Source organism: Arvicola amphibius, chromosome X (assembly GCF_903992535.2).
Source record: "Arvicola amphibius chromosome X, mArvAmp1.2, whole genome shotgun sequence".
Lineage (NCBI taxonomy): Eukaryota > Metazoa > Chordata > Mammalia > Rodentia > Cricetidae > Arvicola > Arvicola amphibius.
The window spans coordinates 52,984,945-53,002,744 of record NC_052065.1 but is presented as its reverse complement, the minus strand read 5'-3'; the positions used below and the strand labels follow the sequence as shown (position 1 = coordinate 53,002,744).

Here is a 17,800-nt window from a genome sequence, read left to right as displayed (position 1 = left end):
ATGTCATGTGCAGAAGACACCATTCCCCAGCATTGGTCCCCACCCTCCTCTACTTAAATTCTTTCCTCTCCTACTTAGGTGATGTTCCCCGTGCCTTGAACATGGGGATGGGCATGATACTGATGTCTCAGTTGAGGATGCAATTCTGGGTGACATCTATTCTCGACAGTTTAACCAGGGATGACTCTCTGCATTCACCAATAAACACTGCAAAAGCAGCCTTTTGGCCAGTGTTGAGAACAGCAGAAATACGTGGGTGTGTAGAGCATTGCTGGCACAGCTCCTCTGACCTGAAATGTGAACTTCTGAGATTCAGCTGACTCTATCAGGTACCACTTGGTGATGTGTCCGGGTGGGTCAGGTGAGAGCCTTGGTCTCTGCAGCCCACATGATCTGGTATGTGAAGACAAGAAGGTTGGAAATCCTTTCCTGTAGTTGTTCCTGAGGTGTTCAGTGTCCCACCAGATGGCTTCTTGTCTGGCAGGTCTATCGTGTGTGAGGAACACCATTTTCCTTATTACTCCTGATCTAACACAGGAATTTCACTGGCTTAAGCAGAGCTGATTCAAAAAGTTACAGAGCTGGGCTCTAATTATTAGCTTGTTTTCCTGCACAGATTATCTCCTGTTTCTGGGAAAATAAAGGCTTCCTCTACCAAGTTCTTACTCTCCTTTTTATCTCTCTCTCTCTCTCTCTCTCTCTCTCTCTCTCTCTCTCTCTCTCTCTCTCTCTCTCTCTCTCTGTGTGTGTGTGTGTGTGTGTGTGTGTATATATATATATATATATATATATATATATATATCTGTATCTGTTGGGGGTGGGAGAAACATTCAGAAGGAAACCAAAGGATCTGGGAGGAAAACCACAGGACTTGCAGTAAAGGCAGCTAACTATCAGATGAAGGGCACTAGAGACCAAGAAAAGGGTAAACAAGCCATACCATCTGTATGCCCCACACAGGGGCCTGAGGCTGGCAGGACAGAGAGAGTGGCTAGGCAGCTCAAGAAAAGTGGTCAGTGTCTTTCCTTGGTAAAAGTTGAAAGTGATTTTGGGCCAGTCGCCTCAAACTTCCTAGAGGCCAGAAATACCAGGAGGGTCTTATAAAATGGCTCTTGCTCCACCATGAACTGAGTCTGGTCATAGCAACCTAGGTGTCCAGCTCTTCCTCTTCACATTCCCCCCAAGGACAGCCTTCTCAAGGAAACCACCCTGACTGAAACTACAAGGCACCTGGACACCAGGAACGAGAACTGGACTGGGCAGATCATCCCCTGACATTGCTGTTCTCCATGTCCCTAAACCTTATCAACTCCAAGACAAAGAGCTCAGTGGTATCACAGTAGCACACCCACATCCTCCTGTACAGAAGCCCTTCCTAAATCGTCTATGGTAAGCATTCTGTAATAAAGTATCTCTTTCAAAACTCTCCCTCAGTGCTCAGACTGAGGAATGTTATTGAAAACAAAGACACACAATAGCCACCACAAAGGGGAACAAATAACAGAAAGGACTCATACTTCCTGAGCCTCCCCTCCCCTCTGTGGGAAGGAAACAATCATGGCAGATTGTGAATTCAAGTTCCCGCCTATTGACTGAGGTATGGTTAACCATGTACATCAGGGTTAAAATGTGTGTTTGGGTAACTGCTATATTGGTCCGGTTTGGTTCCAGCCTGGATTTGGTTTCAGACAACTCTTATTTTACAAAATACAGGCCTACCTGAGAGAACACACTTTGTTTGCGCGTGCCTTTGTGAAACACTGAGATTATGGGATGTTTCTAACAATTGGCAGGAGTGTCTTGGATTTCAAACCTATCCAGGAATGTGTTCACTTTCCCTCATCTGGCAGAGATCGGTCCCCTCTCATGTTGTGGTAGCCTGTGGGTCTCAGGACAACTATACAGTTCTGGATCAGTAAGGACCCCAGGATGGCAAGTTCCTGAGCAATGAAAAAGAGTACAGCCCACGCGGTAAAATTGTCCTGTGGAAAAGCAAATTATTTCATGAGTGGTCAGAATATGCAGGAGGTTGAGAATCAATGACAGAGAATTTGTGCCCTCAGGTGGTGTAAAGGAGAATGGACTTCATAGGGTCCTTTGGTTCTTGGTCCCCAGTTGATGGACGTTTTTAAAAAAGGATTAGGGAGTGTAGCATTGATGGAGGATGTGTGTCCCTGCGTTAAGTGTAGTGATATTTTGTTCATGTTTTAATAAATAAAGCTTGCATGAAGATCAGAGTGCAGAACTAAGACATTAGGGCCCAGGAAATATTTGCACACACCTTTAGTCCCAGAACAAGGGAGACAGATACAGCAGGATCCCTTAGGTCAAGGCCACCATGGGCTACACTAGATTGAATCTGTCTAGAAGAGAGACAGTGCTCACAGAAAGGTGATCCCAGCACTGGGATCCCACCCGTTTAATCCCAGCACTAGGGAGGGGGAGACAGGAGCGACATGAATGGGTGGAGAGGGGAATATAAGGCAGAACAGAATGGAGCTCAGTCAGTCTGAGGTTTGGTGGATACAGTTGCAGTCTGAGGTTGCAATCTGAGGACAGGATTTCCATTTTGGTCTGAGCATTGGTAGAGGTGAGGACTAACTAGTGGCTCTCCACACTGCTTCTCTGATCTTCAGTATTAACCCCTAACATCTGACTCCAGATTTTATTTACTAAGACCAACTAGAATCCATGCTACAGTCCAGTATTAAGGTTTTAAAAGACTCCTGCCTTAGACATTGAGCTCACTGCCTCCTGCTTGTGTTGGAGATATGAACCCTCAGCCATTCTCACTGCCATTATTGCCCTGCCCTCAGGACCTCTGACACTCTAGAACTTCAAGGCCAGTTAAAATCTTACTTCTTAAAGATGTCTTGGTCCTGGTGTCTTCCTGCAGCATTAGAAAAGAAACTGATGTAGACCCTGGTGCCAGGAAGTTGGCTGTTGCTGTGTAAGACCTGACCATGGGATTCTTCGGGGGAATGTGGACAACTTTAGGATTTTGTACAGGAAAAGCTGTTGAATGCTGTAAGTGGAGATTTATAGACATCCTAGTAGGAGCTTGGAAGACAGTGGTGCTGAGGCCTGTAACAATGTTGGCGGCCCAGTTCAAGTGGGACAGTGGCCAGTCTTGTGATATATCAGCTACTTTCTCCCCTCCTCTTAGGTTCACACCTGGAGTAAGTTAAAAGCACTGGATGGATTTCCTTGGTGGAGAAGGTTTCAACAGTCAAATATGGACTCTCTCATGTTATCTCTTGTAGAATGAAGCGGCGGGCTGTGTCCCGCCACCCGGCTAGCTTTACCCAAAATAATTACACGGAAACTGTATTCTTTTAAAACACTGCCTGGCCCATAGTTTCAGCCTCTTATTGGCTAATTCTCACATCTTCCTTTAACCCATATTTAGTAATCCGTGTAGCACCACGAGGTGTGGCTTACCAGGAGAGATCTTAACCTGCGTCCATCTCAGAGAGGAGAATCATGGAGACTCACTATTGCGACTGCCTGAAGCGTCTCCCCAACTCTGCTTCCTCTTTCCCACAATTCTGTTCTGTCTACTCCGCCTACCTAATTTTTTGTCTCTTAAAGGGCCACGGCAGTTTTCTTTATTAATTAACCAATGAAAGTAACATAGACAGATAACTCTCCTCTATCAATCTCTATTGTCGCTTTGGAGGTGTGCCCAGGAAAGGAACAAGAGGGACAAAACTCAATACAGTATGTGCAGTCTGATGAGAAAGGGACAATAGGAAAGTTAGTGTTGGAGCCAAGGCTTGTGATGAAAGCCATAGAGTTATTCAAGAGTTGTCTGATCCACTGAAGAAGAAAGGGAAGCATGCATCCAAGGCAAGACCCCACACAGCCAGGTTCACAACCTGTGAAAGGTAAAGAGGCCTAAAAAGCAGCAACCAATCAAAGATACTCAAATGTACTTAAGTGGTTGAGGGTTCCCCGAAGTTTATGGCTAGGGCTTGGCAGTGTTGTCTAGGTGATACTGGATTTGAGTCAGGAAGGGTACACTAAGAAAAGGGAAGTGTGATCTTCCATGTTCATAGTGAGGCTCTGAATTCAGGCTTATGTCAGGGGGTCCCTGCTGAGAGGCCTTGGGAAGCCTCTGTGTGATGTTCTGATGTGAAGCCTGGAATGTCCTGGAGACCCCAAGATCTTGAAGATGCCAGACCCAGGAGAAACCTGCAAAGGAGAGGGCACACAGGGAGTAGTTAAACCACCTCAAGAAAGGACGAGTGTTCCAGGAATCGAGGCTGCAGTGGTGGAGTGATGTGGAATATTATTTTAGGGTTGTTCCTTCTGTTTATGTTGTATTTGTTTCACCCTGGGAAGCTGTGTTACCATGCCTGTCTAAAACACCTGATGGTCCAATAAAGAACTGAGCGGCTAATAGCAAGGCAGGGGAAAAGATTGGCGCTGCTAGCAGACAGAGAGTAAAAATAGAAGGAGAAATCTGGGGGAGGAGGAGCAAGAAAGAAGGAGGAGAGGAGGACATCAAGGGCCAGCCACCCAGCCAGCTGCAAAGCAAAAAGGAAAGACATGCAGAAGAAAAGGAAAAGGCACAGGGGCAAAATACATGTTATAATTTAAGATAGGAAATGCTGACTAGAAACAAACCAAGCTAAGGTCAGGCATTTATAAGAAAAAATAATACTTCATGTGTGATTTATTTGGGATCTGGGTGATGAACCCTCCCCCAAAATCCAAAGGAGTAAAACAGCCAAAGTCAGTATAGCCATGTAAGGCCCCCAATATCATACACAGAGATACAGGATTTGCACTTTGCCCTGAAGAGTTTCAGGCTTGCTCTGCTTCAGTATGTCCTAACTATATTGCCATTCCTCCCTTCAAAATGGTAATGTATATTCTGTGCATTATATTTTGGAGGATTATAATTGGCTTTATGAGTTGCACAGTGCTTACAATAAAAGACATTGCCTTGAGTCTCATAATAGACGCTTGTAAAGATTTGGGGGGGTGGGCACCAAGCAAATCCCAAATCATGACATGGAGATATTAGTTCTGAATGCTCAGCCTTAGCTTAGCTTATCCCTCTCTATCTTATAACTCATTGGGACCTTATTCTCCCCAACTACATCTTGCCTCGGGGCTTTTGACCTTTATCTAGTTCTGTGGGTCCTTCTTCGAGAGCTTCCTCCATATCTGGGTAGTTGGCGGCTGCCTGGCTGGCCCCCAGTCTCCCTCTCTTTCTCCTTTGACCTCTCCTTTAATCCTCCCCTAGCACAGACTCCACCTCCTAATCCTTCTCTCTTGCTGCAGGCACCGCCTATCCCTCCTCTGCCTGGCTATAGCATTCAGCTTTTTATTAGAGCAATCATGTACCTTAGACAGGGAAAGCAACACACCTCTACGTGGTTAATTAACGCAGCATAAAAAGTGTAACACATGTTTACAAAATTAAACAAATGCTGCATAATGAAACGGAACCCATCTTACACAGTTAACGTAATATTCTGTAACATAAGCAAATGTACATAACTTTATATAGTTAAAGCAATGTTCCACAACAGACTCTTCTTTTAAACATTGTTGAGATTGGGAAAGACTAGGTGGACATTTGAAGTTGAACAAAGTGCATTTTGCATTATGATGTGGCCAGGAGCCCATAGGACCAGGGCGTGGGATGTGCTGGTTGGTGCGAGAACGACACCTGTAGGCTAATATGTTTCAGCATCTGCTTCCCAAATTTGTGGAGCTATTTAGGGAGGACTTGGAAGTTGTCTTAGTTAGGTTTGCTACTGCTGTAACTAGACACCATGATCAATGGCACCTAGGTGAGGGAAGAATTATCTTGCTTACTATTCCAAATCACCACATGGGCACAGGCACTTGCTCTTCAAGCTGAGTCAAAGAGCCACAGAGAGATATTTAGGCTTTAAAATTAGCTTAACTCTTTACAAGTTTGCTTCTAAAGGTCATAGATTCCAGCCAACATGGAGGGCACAGATTTCTCTGGTCATAGTGTACAATGTGCTTGACGGGGACAGCATGGGGCCAAGATAATGTTCTCTGGAAGCAGAGGCAGAGCTGTCTTCTTGTTCTGAACACCAGGTCCCAAATAAACACACAAAAGCTTACATTAATTATAGAATGTTTGGCCCATAGTTCAAGCTTATTACTAACTAGCTCCTAAAACTTAATCTAACCCATTTCTATGGGTGTACATTTTGCCACTTGTCTTCATGGCTTTACCTGTTCTCTAACACATCTTGTTCCTCTGCCAGATGGCTTGCATCTCTCTCTCCCTGACTCCACCTTTTCTGTATTTTCAGTTTGCTTTTCCTGCCTAGCCTTATTCTCCCTTCCTATAGACGATAATCAGCTTTTATTATCGACCAATGAGAGCAACATAAACTGGCAGTTTATGGAAGGATAATTCCACAACAGTTCTCTTTCAGGTTCTCCATTCGTGCCAAGAGCAACAGCCCCAGCTGTGGGCAGTTAGCACACCTCCCCATTCCTGCCTATTCCTTCATGTTCTTTCCCAGAAACAGGCTGTCCAGGAGATGAAACAAGGTCAAAATAAGGCACATGACATTCTGTAGCGGTGACAGTTAAAATTTGGGTGGCAAGACATGAGGACACACCTTCCTTGACTTGAAACCCTGAAATTACTTCCTCCTTCTTGACTGTCTTATTTGCATCCAAATGGATAGGATACCTAGTACCAAGGAACATCCCCTCCTCTATCCATGCTAAGGAAAGGGAATGACTGTCCACAATTATTCTGTCAGATGTGTGACTCCCGCAGGACCGTGTGTCCTTATGGGGAACTGGGCTCGTTTTATCATTGAGCAGAGCTCACCAAGATGACAATAACCATGGAGTCTCACCATCGTGATGGAGAGCTCATCAACATGAAGGCCACCATGTTATTCGGCTAGGTCTTGATTGGCCATGACGTCACAATGGAGACAAGAATATGCAATGGCACCATATAGGTTAATGACACCATGATCATAGCTAATGTCAAGTACTCCACTGCCATTAAGATTAACGCAAACACATGCAGTGAACCATAATGGTGGCACCCACAAAACTCCACGGTGCCACTGATCCTTCAGGAGATCACCTCACCCATTTCATGTCAAACCAAGGAAGAGACAGATGAATCCTATGGTCTCCTGTTTGCTTTTAGTTTTTCAGCTTTGTTTTGTTTCATTATGATACATTGTTGCACATGCTAAAGTTACAGGTTTGAAAAGAGTTTTCCCGGCCATTTACCTCAAACACTAGCTAGGAAACAAATGCAAGTGGCCCTTTGAACAGCTAGACTAGGAAAGTTCCTGTGATTTTGCAGTAGCCCATGGAAAACGTGGGAAGGCAATCCCACATAGGACCCGAGGGATAGATTTCCAAGGCTAGAAAAGATGTTGCAGGAAGCAGATGCAACAGCTGGAGGCCAAGAGCCAACTTGCATGGGGTGGAAGCTGGATGCAGGCTACACTGCTTCTTGAAGCCTGCTTTTTCTCCATTGTATCTCCAGCGTGTTTTTCCCTGAAGGAAAAAGAGAATTATTTACCTTCTTGGGATTCTTTCGCTCCTGTTGCAAGTTTTTTCTTTTTAGTCCTTTTTCATTCTCTCTTTTTAATATTTCTGCACAACCGATCCTTGGATACTCCTGGTTTTGTTTTGCTTTCCTGTTACAATGATAGGGACAGGTTGAAGTAATGAAGAGGCTGTTGTCTGTTCTCTCACTTTGAATTTATGTTGTTCTGCATTCTTTAGATGGTAGGAACTTCATGCCAGACTGTACCATGGGAAGGGGTTTATCCTTTAAATGCTGCTTTCCTCTGCTGCCTGGTACAGCTGTCTCTCAGGCAGTGGTGATTTGAATATATGAAATATGAAATTCAACCAAGAGCAAGTCTTTAGGACAGTTCCAGGGTTTCAGTCACTACTGGGTATTCGATCAGCCAATCTCCCTAGACAGAACCAAACAGATACAGAATCAGGTTTTTCTGAACTCTATGCTCCCACCATGCAATTGTTGAATGAGGAAGTCACATCTGTGGGGCAATGAATTCACGAGTTGCCCATGAGGCACGGATGGGGAGGATTCCACTAGTCATGGCATCTTTACAGGAACAACCTGACTGTCCCATGTCTCCTTCTTGAACTTGCAAACCAAGGCAGCAGAAACAACCCATTGCCGTTTTGTGTCCCCCACACTTATAATCTACATGCCTCTAGCCGAGGATTCATAGCTAGGGCATAGATCTGGCAGCTTTATGTGTCAGGGTCACCACACTCCTATGGAGGATGCAGATAAGTTGAAGAGACCCTTCCATCTTTCTTTCTAGGAACTAGCTGCAGTTTTTGAAAACCTGGCGATTTCAACACTACAAAAATCAAACCAAACACAGTCTAGATGCTTCCTCTAAGCGACGAGTATGCTTTCTCGGGTGCCTGTATGTGACACATTACCCTCCAGGTTTCCATAAATGTTTTATGGCCAAAGTGTTTTTAACTGTGTCCCATTCCTTCTTCATTTATTTTATTCATTTATCAATTTTTAGAAATATTTAGTTATTATACATAGATCCATACCCCTACTCTCCTAACAACCCCTCCCCCACACTCACCTCCCTCCTGCCCACCTCCTACCCACTCTTCCTCTTTCTATTCAGAAAATCTCAGGCCTCCCATGGATATCGACAAATATGCCATTTCAAGTTGCAGTAAAACCAAGAACCGCGCCTTGTATTAAGAATGGGCAAAGCAAATCAGTAGGAGGAGTAGGGTCCCAAAAGCCAGCAAAAGAGTCAGAGACAAGAAAACCAAGCTACACAACTGCCACATATATGCAGAGTGCTTACGTCAGTCCCATGCAGGCTCCCTAACTGTCAGTTTGGTCTCTGGAAAACCTATGAGCTCAGGTTACTTGATGCTGTAGATTTTCTTGGGATGTCCTTGACCCTTCTGTCTCTACAGTCCTCTACCTTCTCTTCAGCATTATTCCCTGAGCTCAGTCTAACGTTTGACTGGGAATCTCTGCTTCTGTTTCCACAGCTGCTGCAGGAAGCCTGTCTGATGACTACTGAGCTAGGCACCAATCTGTGAGCAGGGCAGAACATCCTTAGGCATCATCACACTGACATTTCTTTCCTCCAGTCGTGTTTGGTTCCAGCCTAGGTCTCTGGGTCATCCAGTGTCTGGGTCCTAATGCTGTAGGAAAAGTCAGGGTGGACTCACTCTCGTGGCATGGGTCTAAGGCTGATGCAGTCATTTGTTGGTCACTCCTACGATCTCTGTGTCACCTTTAGCCTAGCACATCTTATGGGCAGGAAAGACTGTAGGTCAAATATTATGTAAATAGACTGTTGCCTGATCCCAACACTGTTAGTCTTGCCTGATCACAGGAGATGTTCAGGTTATGTATCTGCTAATGATAAGAGCAGTAGCTGGGGAAATCCTTGTAGATTTATGTGAGTTTGCACCAAGTTTCTACCTGACCCAGAATCTACTCGCCTTTTTAGTATGCTATTTCAGTACTCTCTCCCAAGTCCCTCCCCTCCCTGATCACGCTTGTTCCCATTCCTATGTGCCCCCAGTTTACCCATGAAATATGTTCTATTTCCCCTTCCCAGGGAGATCAGAGTACCCCTCCCCTTGAGCCCTCCTTGTAACTAAGCCTGTTTGAGTCTATAGCTTGTAGCATGGTTATCTTTCAGAGTTAATATCAGCTTATAAATAACTCATCCCCCCATTGTCTTTCTGAGTTTGGAATAGCTCAATAAAGTTCCCTCCATTTGTCTTTAAATTTTCTGATTCAATTGTTTATGACAGATGAGTAATATTCCACTGTATAAAACTCATTCTTCAGTTGAGGGACATCTATGTTGTTTCCTGGTTCTAGCTATTACAGATAAAGCTGCTAGGAACATAATTGATCAAGAGTCCTGGTGGTAGGATTGAACATCCTTTGGGTATTTGGCCAAGAATGGTATAACTGGACGTTGAGATAGATCAATTCCCAAGATTTTTAAAGAAACTGTCATATTGACTTCCTTACTGCCTGTACAGGCTTGTAGTCCCATCAACCTTGGAGGATTGTTGCATGTGCTCCACATCCTAACCTCTCTGAGCTGTCCCTTGTGATTTTGACATTAGCCATTCTGACAGGTACACGGTGAAATCTCTCAGCAGTTTTGACTTGCATCTCACTGATGGCTAAAGATGTTGAACATTTCTTAGTGATCCTAAGCAAGTTATCACTTTTTTGTTGAGAATTCTCTTCTTAGATGTGTACCCCATTTTTAAAATGGATTATTTGTATTTTCACATCTGGTTCCTAAAGTTCTTTCTGTATTTTGGACAACAGCACTCTGAGATTTGGGCATAGTGAAGATTTTTTTCCCCATTTGTAGGATGTCGTTTTGTTATATTGATAGTGTCCTTTGCCTTACAGAAGCTTTTCAGTTTCATTAGGTTCCATTTAGTAATTGTTGATCCTAGCGTCTGCTCTACTGGTGTACTTTTCAGGAAGTAGTCTCCTGTGCCAATGCACTCAAGGCTACTTCCCCAATCTCTCTTCCATCAGGATCCGTGTATCTGGATTCAGTTTGAGTTTTAGTCCACTTGGGGTTGAGATTTATGCATAGTGAGATATATATATCGATTTTGCATTATTTTACATGCACGTATCTTGTTACATCAGCAACATTTCTTAAAGAGGCTTCTCTTTTTCCCTTGAATAATTTTGGTTTTGTTTTTGAAAATCACATTTCCATAGATGTGTAGATTTACACTTGGGTAAATTTAGGTTCCACTGAATGATCTCTCTGTTTTTATGCCAATACCATGTGGTTTCTATTGTTACCATAGCTCTGTTGTAGAGATTGAAGGCAGGGATGTTGATATCTCCAGACGTTCTTTTATTGTTCATGATTGTTTATGTTAACCTCGGTATTTTTGTTTTTTCCATATATCAATGAGTGTTGTAATTTCAAGTTCTGTAAGAATTGTGTGGAGATTATAATGGAGGGAGCATTGAATCTATAGATTTCTCTTTGCTAAGATGGCCATTATACTATGTTAATCCTAACGATCCATGAGCATGGGACATTTATTAACCTTCTGAAATGTTCTCGAAAATATTTCATCAATGATTTGAAGTTCATGTCATACAGGTCTTTTACTTGCTTAATTATAGTTATCCCAAGATATTTTATATTATTTCTGACTATTGCAAAGGGTCTTTATTCACTGAGTTCTTTCTCGACCCATGTATCTTTGTATATGGGAAGGTTACTGATATTTTTGAGTTAATCTTGTATCCAGCCACTTCACTAAGGGTGTTTATCAGCTGTAGGAGGTACCTTCTTAAAGTTTGGGGGAAGACTGTATAGAATATTCTATAATCTGCAAGTAGCCATGTGTTGACTTCTTCCTTTTGAATTTGTATGCATTTAGTTGTCTTATTGGTCTAGTTAGAACTTCAAGCAGTATATTGAATAGATAAGAAAGAGTGCACAGCTTTGTCTTGTTCCTGATTTTAGTGGAGCTGTCTTGAGTTTCTCTCCATTTAATTGGATGCTGGCTATCGGCTAGCTGTATACTGTATTTATTTTGGTTAGGCATGACACTTGTATTCCTGACCTCTCTAAGACTTTTCTCGTGACAGGGTGTTTGTAGCACAAATAATAAAAACCCAGAGACAGATATTGGGTCTCAACCAGAACAATGGAAAAATCAAAGCAGCCAAGCCTCCAATGAAGTCTTAACCTTTACCAAGGCTGGGCAAGCTCAGCCTGAACAGACTAAACCTTTCCCTCATCTCATTTTATATTCCCTCTAGTGGTAGGGTTGAAGGCATGTGAATCCTTTGTACCGGGATTAAAGGTGTAGGCCCCCACCACCTGGGTTTGTTTCTGGATTGATCTTTTGTAACTCAGGGTAGACTTGAACCCACAGGGATTTTTCTACCTCTGTCTCTCAAGTCCTTGAATTAAAGATGTGTGCCACCAAAACCTGACATCTCAATGGCTTACTTTTGAACTTATGAAATTTAGGCAAGTTTTATTTATTAAAACGTAAATAAAATAACACTATAGATGTTTGATTTTGTCCAATGCTCTTTTCAAAATCAAATGAGATTATTGTGTGATTCTTCTATTCTTTCAGGTTCTTATATGATGGATTAAATTGATAGATTTTCATATGTCCAGCCATCCCTGCATCTCTGGGATGAAGCCCACTTGTTCATGGTGAATGATGTTTTTTTGATGTTTTATAGATTCTCTTTGCAAGCACTTAATTGAGTAATTTTCATCTATGATCATGAAGAACATTTGTCTGTAATACTTTTTTTGTTGAGTCTTCGTGTGGTTTGTGTGTAACTGTGACAATGATCTCTTAAAATGAATATGGAGATACTTCTTTTGTTTTTATTTTTGAAATAATTTGAGGAGTATTGGTTTTAGCTTTCCTTTAAATAGCCATACTGATGAATATCTTGCATATCACCCATAGAAGCTTCATCTGGCGATGGATGGAGATAGAGACAGGGACCCACATTGGAGCTCAAAACTGAGCTCCCAAGGCCCAAATGTGGAGCTGAAGGAGGGAGAACATGAGCAAGGAAGTCAGGACCATGAGGACTGAGTGCACCCACTGAGATGGTGGGGCTGGTCTAATGGGAGCTCACCAAAGCCAGCTCCACTGGGACTGAAAAAGCATGGTATCAAACCGGATTCTCTGAATGTGGCGGACAACCAGGGCTGACTGAGAAGCCAAGGACAATGGAACTGGGTTTTGATCCTACTGCATGTACTGGCTTTGGAGGGGCCTAGTCTGTTTGGATGTTCACCTTCCTGGACCTGGATGGAGTGGGTTGGACCTTGGACTTCCTGCAGGGCAGAGAATCCTGACTGCTCCTTGGACTGGAGAGGGAGGGGCAGGGGAGAGGAGGGAGGGGGAGGGAAATGGGAGGTGGGGAGAAGGCTGTAATTTTTAATAATAATAATAATAAAATAAATAAAAAATCTGATAGATTTCTGTGCTGAAACCATCTTGCCCTGGGCACTTTTTGGTTGGTAGATTTTTAAGTGCTGCTTCTATTCCTTCTATTCTAGGTCTGTTTGAATTTATTATCTGATGGTGACTGAAAGTTGGTATGTTGTTTACATAGAGAATATTATCTATTTCTTTCAGATTTTCAAATTCTGTGTAGTAAAGTTTTTAAATAACGACCTAATGCTTCTTTGGATTTCCTTAGTTTCTGTTTTTATGACTCTGTTTTGATTTTGTTAATGTGGATATTTTCTCTGTGTCTTTTAGTTAGTACAGATAAGGGTTTGTCTTTATTGTTAATTTTCTCAAAGAATCAAATTTTTGTTTAATTGATTCTTTACATTGCCTTCTTTGTTTCCATACTGTTTATTTCAGCCTGACTTTGAATATTTCCTGCTGTCTACTCCTCTTGGGTGTGGTTGCTTTTTTGTTCTAGAATTTTCATGTGTACTATGAAGTCACTGGTATGAGAATTCTCTCATTTCTTTAAGCAGTCACTTAGTGCTCTTAGCCCACGTTCACTGTGTCCCATGAATTTGGGTAAGTTTTACATTCATTATCATTGAATTCTAGGAAGTCTTTCATTTCATTCTTATTTCTTCATTGACTGGGTGATAATTCAGTGGTGAGGTGTTCAGTTTCTCTGAGTTTGCGGGTTTTCTATTGTTTCTGTTGTTGTTGAAACCCAACTTTAAGCCATGATGGTCTGATAGGTTACACGGGTAACTTCAGATTTCTTGTATCTGTTGAGACCTGCTTTGTGAGCAAGCCTGTGATAAGTTTTAGAGAAAGCTCAATGAGGTGCTGAGAAGAAGGAATATACTTTTGAGTTCAGGTGAAATGTTCTGTAGATATCCAGTAGGTGCATTTGAGTCATAACATCTGTTAGTTCCATTATTTCTCTCCTTAGTTTCTGTCTGAAAGACCTGTCCATTGTTGAGAGTGGACTGTTGAAATTTCCCACTATTTGATGTGTGATTTAAACTTTAGTAATGTTCTTTTACAAATGTAGGAGCCCTTCATTTGAGGCAGATATGTTCAGAACTGAACTGTCATTCTGGTTGATTTTTCCTTTAATGCATATGAAATATCCTTCACCATCTCTTTTCATTAATTTTTCTTTGAAGTCTATTTCGTGAGCTATTAGGATAGCTACACCTGCTTACTTGTTAGGCCAATTTGATGGGAAAAGCTTTTCCCAACCCTTTATTCTGAGGCAATATCTACTTTTGATGTTGACGTTGGTTTCTAGTATGCAGCAGAATGATGTCTCCTCATATAGCATCCATTCTATTAGCCAGTGTTTCTTATATCGACAAATTAGGTACACTGATGTAGAGAAATATTAATGATGACTGACTGTTTCTTCCTGTTCTTATGTTGCTGGTGCTGGGCATGGTGGAGTGTGTGTGTGTGTGTGTGTGTGTGTGTGTGTGTGTGTGTGTGTCCATATACCCTTCTGTGGATTATGACAGTGTGAGATTTTCTATTACCTATGTTTACATGGGTGTCATTAACTTCCTTGGGTTGGAGTTTTCCTTCAGCACCATCTGTAGGACTGGGTTTCTAGATTTAATTGTTTAAATTTGACTTCCTCATGAAATGTTGTATTTGCTCCATCTATGAAAGTTTTTCTGGGTTTATTAGTCTGTGCTGGTATTGGTAGTCTCTTATTGTCTGCAAGAATTCTTTCCAGATCATTCTGGCTTTTAAAGTCTCCATTGAGAAGTTGGTGGGATTCTTATATATCTGCCTTTACATTTTTTCTTGGTCTTTTTCCCTTGCAGCTTTTAGTATTTGTTCTTTATTCTGCAACTTTAGTGTTTGTCTATTAGGTAGAGTGGGGACATTCTTTTCTGATCCATCCTTTTGTTGTTTAGAAAGCTACTTGTATTTTTATAGACAAATCCTACTTTAGGTCAGGGAAATTTTCTATGATTCTGTACAATATATTCTCTGAGTTTGGGGGCTGTCAACCTTCTCCTTTGATACCTATTACTCTTAGGTTTGTTTTTCTCATGATGTGACAGATGTTCATGATGTTTTGTATTAGGAATGGTTTAGATTTAACATTTTTGGACTGATAAATCCATTTCCTCTTTGGTGGTGGGAGCAGCAGGCTGTATTCCCACTGCCCTGGCTTCCGGCCGCCTGGCTACCTTATGCCCTGAAATAACAACACACCAATTGTATTCGTTACACACTCCCTGGCCCATTAGTTTCAGCCTCTTATTAGCTAATTCTCACATCTTGCTTTAACCCATATTTAGTAATCTGTGTAGCACCATGAGGGGTGGCTTATTGGGAAGATTCTAGCCTGCATCCATCTCAGAGAGGAGAGTCATGGCAACTGCTTCGTGGAGGTTGCCTCACTTCCCTTCGTCCTAGTATTCTGTTGTGTCTACTCCCCCCACCTATGTTCTGACCTATCAGGCCAACCAGTTTCTTTATTAATTAACCAATGAAACAGCAGATAGATAGAAACACTCCTACATCACTCCTTTTTCTATTTACTACCTGAGATTATCTCTTCCATCTCTGGTATGCTGTTGGGGATGTTTGTATATATATATATATATATATATATATATATTCCTTATTTATTTACCCAGATTTTCCATTTTCAGAATTCCCTCAGCTTGTGTTTTTTTATTGCTTCTATTCCAATTTTTATGTCTTGAATAGTTTCTATCATCTGTTTGTTTGTTTGCTTTTAATGAATTTCTTGTCCTTTTTTAAGGGATTTGCTGATAACCTCTAATTTTGTGGTTGTCTTTTCCTTGGTTTGTTTAAGAATACCTTTCTTCTCTCTTTAAGGACCTCTATACTCCTCACAAAGTTGGTACTAAGATTATTTTCTTGAGGTCGATGGACACCGGGAATGAACAGCTGGCCCCAGAGAGCCCTGAGAGCACCACCGAGGCTGCTGACCTAGTCACCAATACACCACTGGAGGAGACACAGCCGTCCATGCAGACTGGAGTCAACACAACAACAGCCATGAACAGTGAGGCCAAGACCCAGCAGCCAGCTGATGCCCCTGGTGCAATCCTCAGTGCTGCCGACACCAAGCCTGACTCTATGAGCAGCAGCACAGACAGTGACATCCCAGGCAGTCTCACATCGGAAGTGCCGGCCGTCAGGGAGAAGACGCTCATAGCAAGGAAGGTTTTGGGGACAGTGAAATGGTTCAATGTAAAGAAGGGTTACGGTTTCATCAACAGAAATGACACCAAAGAAGACATATTTGTACACAAGTCTGCCATAAAGAAATATGCCACCAAGAAGCACCTTCGCAGTGTAGGAGACGGAGAGTCTGTGGAGTTTGATATTGTTGAAGGGGAAAAGGGTGCAGAGGCTGCAAATGTTATGGGCCCTGGTGGAGTGCCTGTTCAAGGCAGTAAACATGCTTCAGAGCATAACCAGTATAGATGCTATCCAGGTCGTAGCGGTCGTCCACGCAATTCCCAGAAATATTACAGAAATACCGAGAGTGGGGGTAAGAAGGAGCAATCAGAATGCACTCATGAAGGCCAAGCTCAACAAGACCAGCAAAGACAAGTGATGGAGGGTGCTGGCCACCATGGTACAAACGGGCGAAGTGCACCAGTTAGACCGGATATGTATCGTAATTACAGAACACAGTTCCGCAGGGGCCCTCCTCGCCAAAGACAGCCCAGAGAGGACAGCAATGAACACTATGAGGAAAATCAAGGAGAGGAGACCGAAGGTCAGCAGCCACCTCGACATCAGCATCCCTATGACATCAATCACCAATGAAGACGCCCAGAGAACCCCAAGCCACCGGGTGGGAAAGAGATATCAAAAGCATCAGATCCACCAGATAAGAATATGTCTGCAGCAAAGGCCAAGCAAGGCATGACTGAGTAAATGCTGGGTTACCATCTATACCATCACGTGGCCTGGACATCAAGGAGAAATGGAGATGACATACCCACAATAAGGAATGAACATCAAGTGCTTTCTTTTGGACTGTTGACAGGATACAATAGAAATATCAGCATTAACTATGTAGCATGTCTTACCTAACAAATATGTTGGTTTTTTTAATTTGTTTTCTCTCAATACACCGTTAATGTTCTTTAAATTATGTCAACAAACTGCAAACATCTCTAAATAAAGGTCTTAAATACTAATTCAAAAAGATCATTTCTTTTGCTGAGGCTGTGTTGGAATATTCAGCATATGTTATACTGGAATGGCTGGGCTCTGGTGGTGACATAGTGCCCTGGGCTTCTGGTGGGGTAGGGTGTTTCTACCTGGTTTTGAAGGAGTGGGCCTGATCTGTGGGTAAAAGAGTTTTAATGTAATTGGCCCGCATAATCTCATGGGAATGGTATGAATAGACGAGGTGGATTTGTTAGAGTGTCTATGGCCAGTTTGTCACTGTGGGGTGGGCTTTGAGGTTTTCTATCCTCAGGATACCACCCAATTTCTCTGTCAACTTACTGTTATCTGCAAGATGCAGGAGTCTCAGCTACTCCGCCAGCACCATGTCTGCCTGCACCCCACCATGCTTCCCACCATGATGATAATCGCTTGGATTTGTGAAATTATGTGCTGTACCCCTCAATTAAATGTTTTCCTCTATATGAGCTGCCATCGTCATAGTGTCTCCTCACAGCAATAAAAACCCTAAGATTGAAGGTGGTACTTGATAATACATTTTCTGTCCCTATAATATGTTTCTCCATCAGTAAAATGAGCCAGATGAACCCAAATTGAATAAAGA

At 42.5% G+C, this 17,800-nt stretch overlaps 1 protein-coding gene across 1 annotated transcript; it reads left to right on the top strand.

The window, feature by feature from the left end:
* The first annotated feature begins 15,989 nt into the window (after positions 1-15,989).
* Positions 15,990-16,827, top strand: LOC119805228 (Y-box-binding protein 1-like). Its single transcript, XM_038317144.1, has one exon. It carries the CDS (start codon positions 16,018-16,020, stop codon positions 16,825-16,827), a length of 810 nt encoding a protein of 269 aa, XP_038173072.1. The 5' UTR covers positions 15,990-16,017.
* Positions 16,828-17,800: the final 973 nt, after the last annotated feature.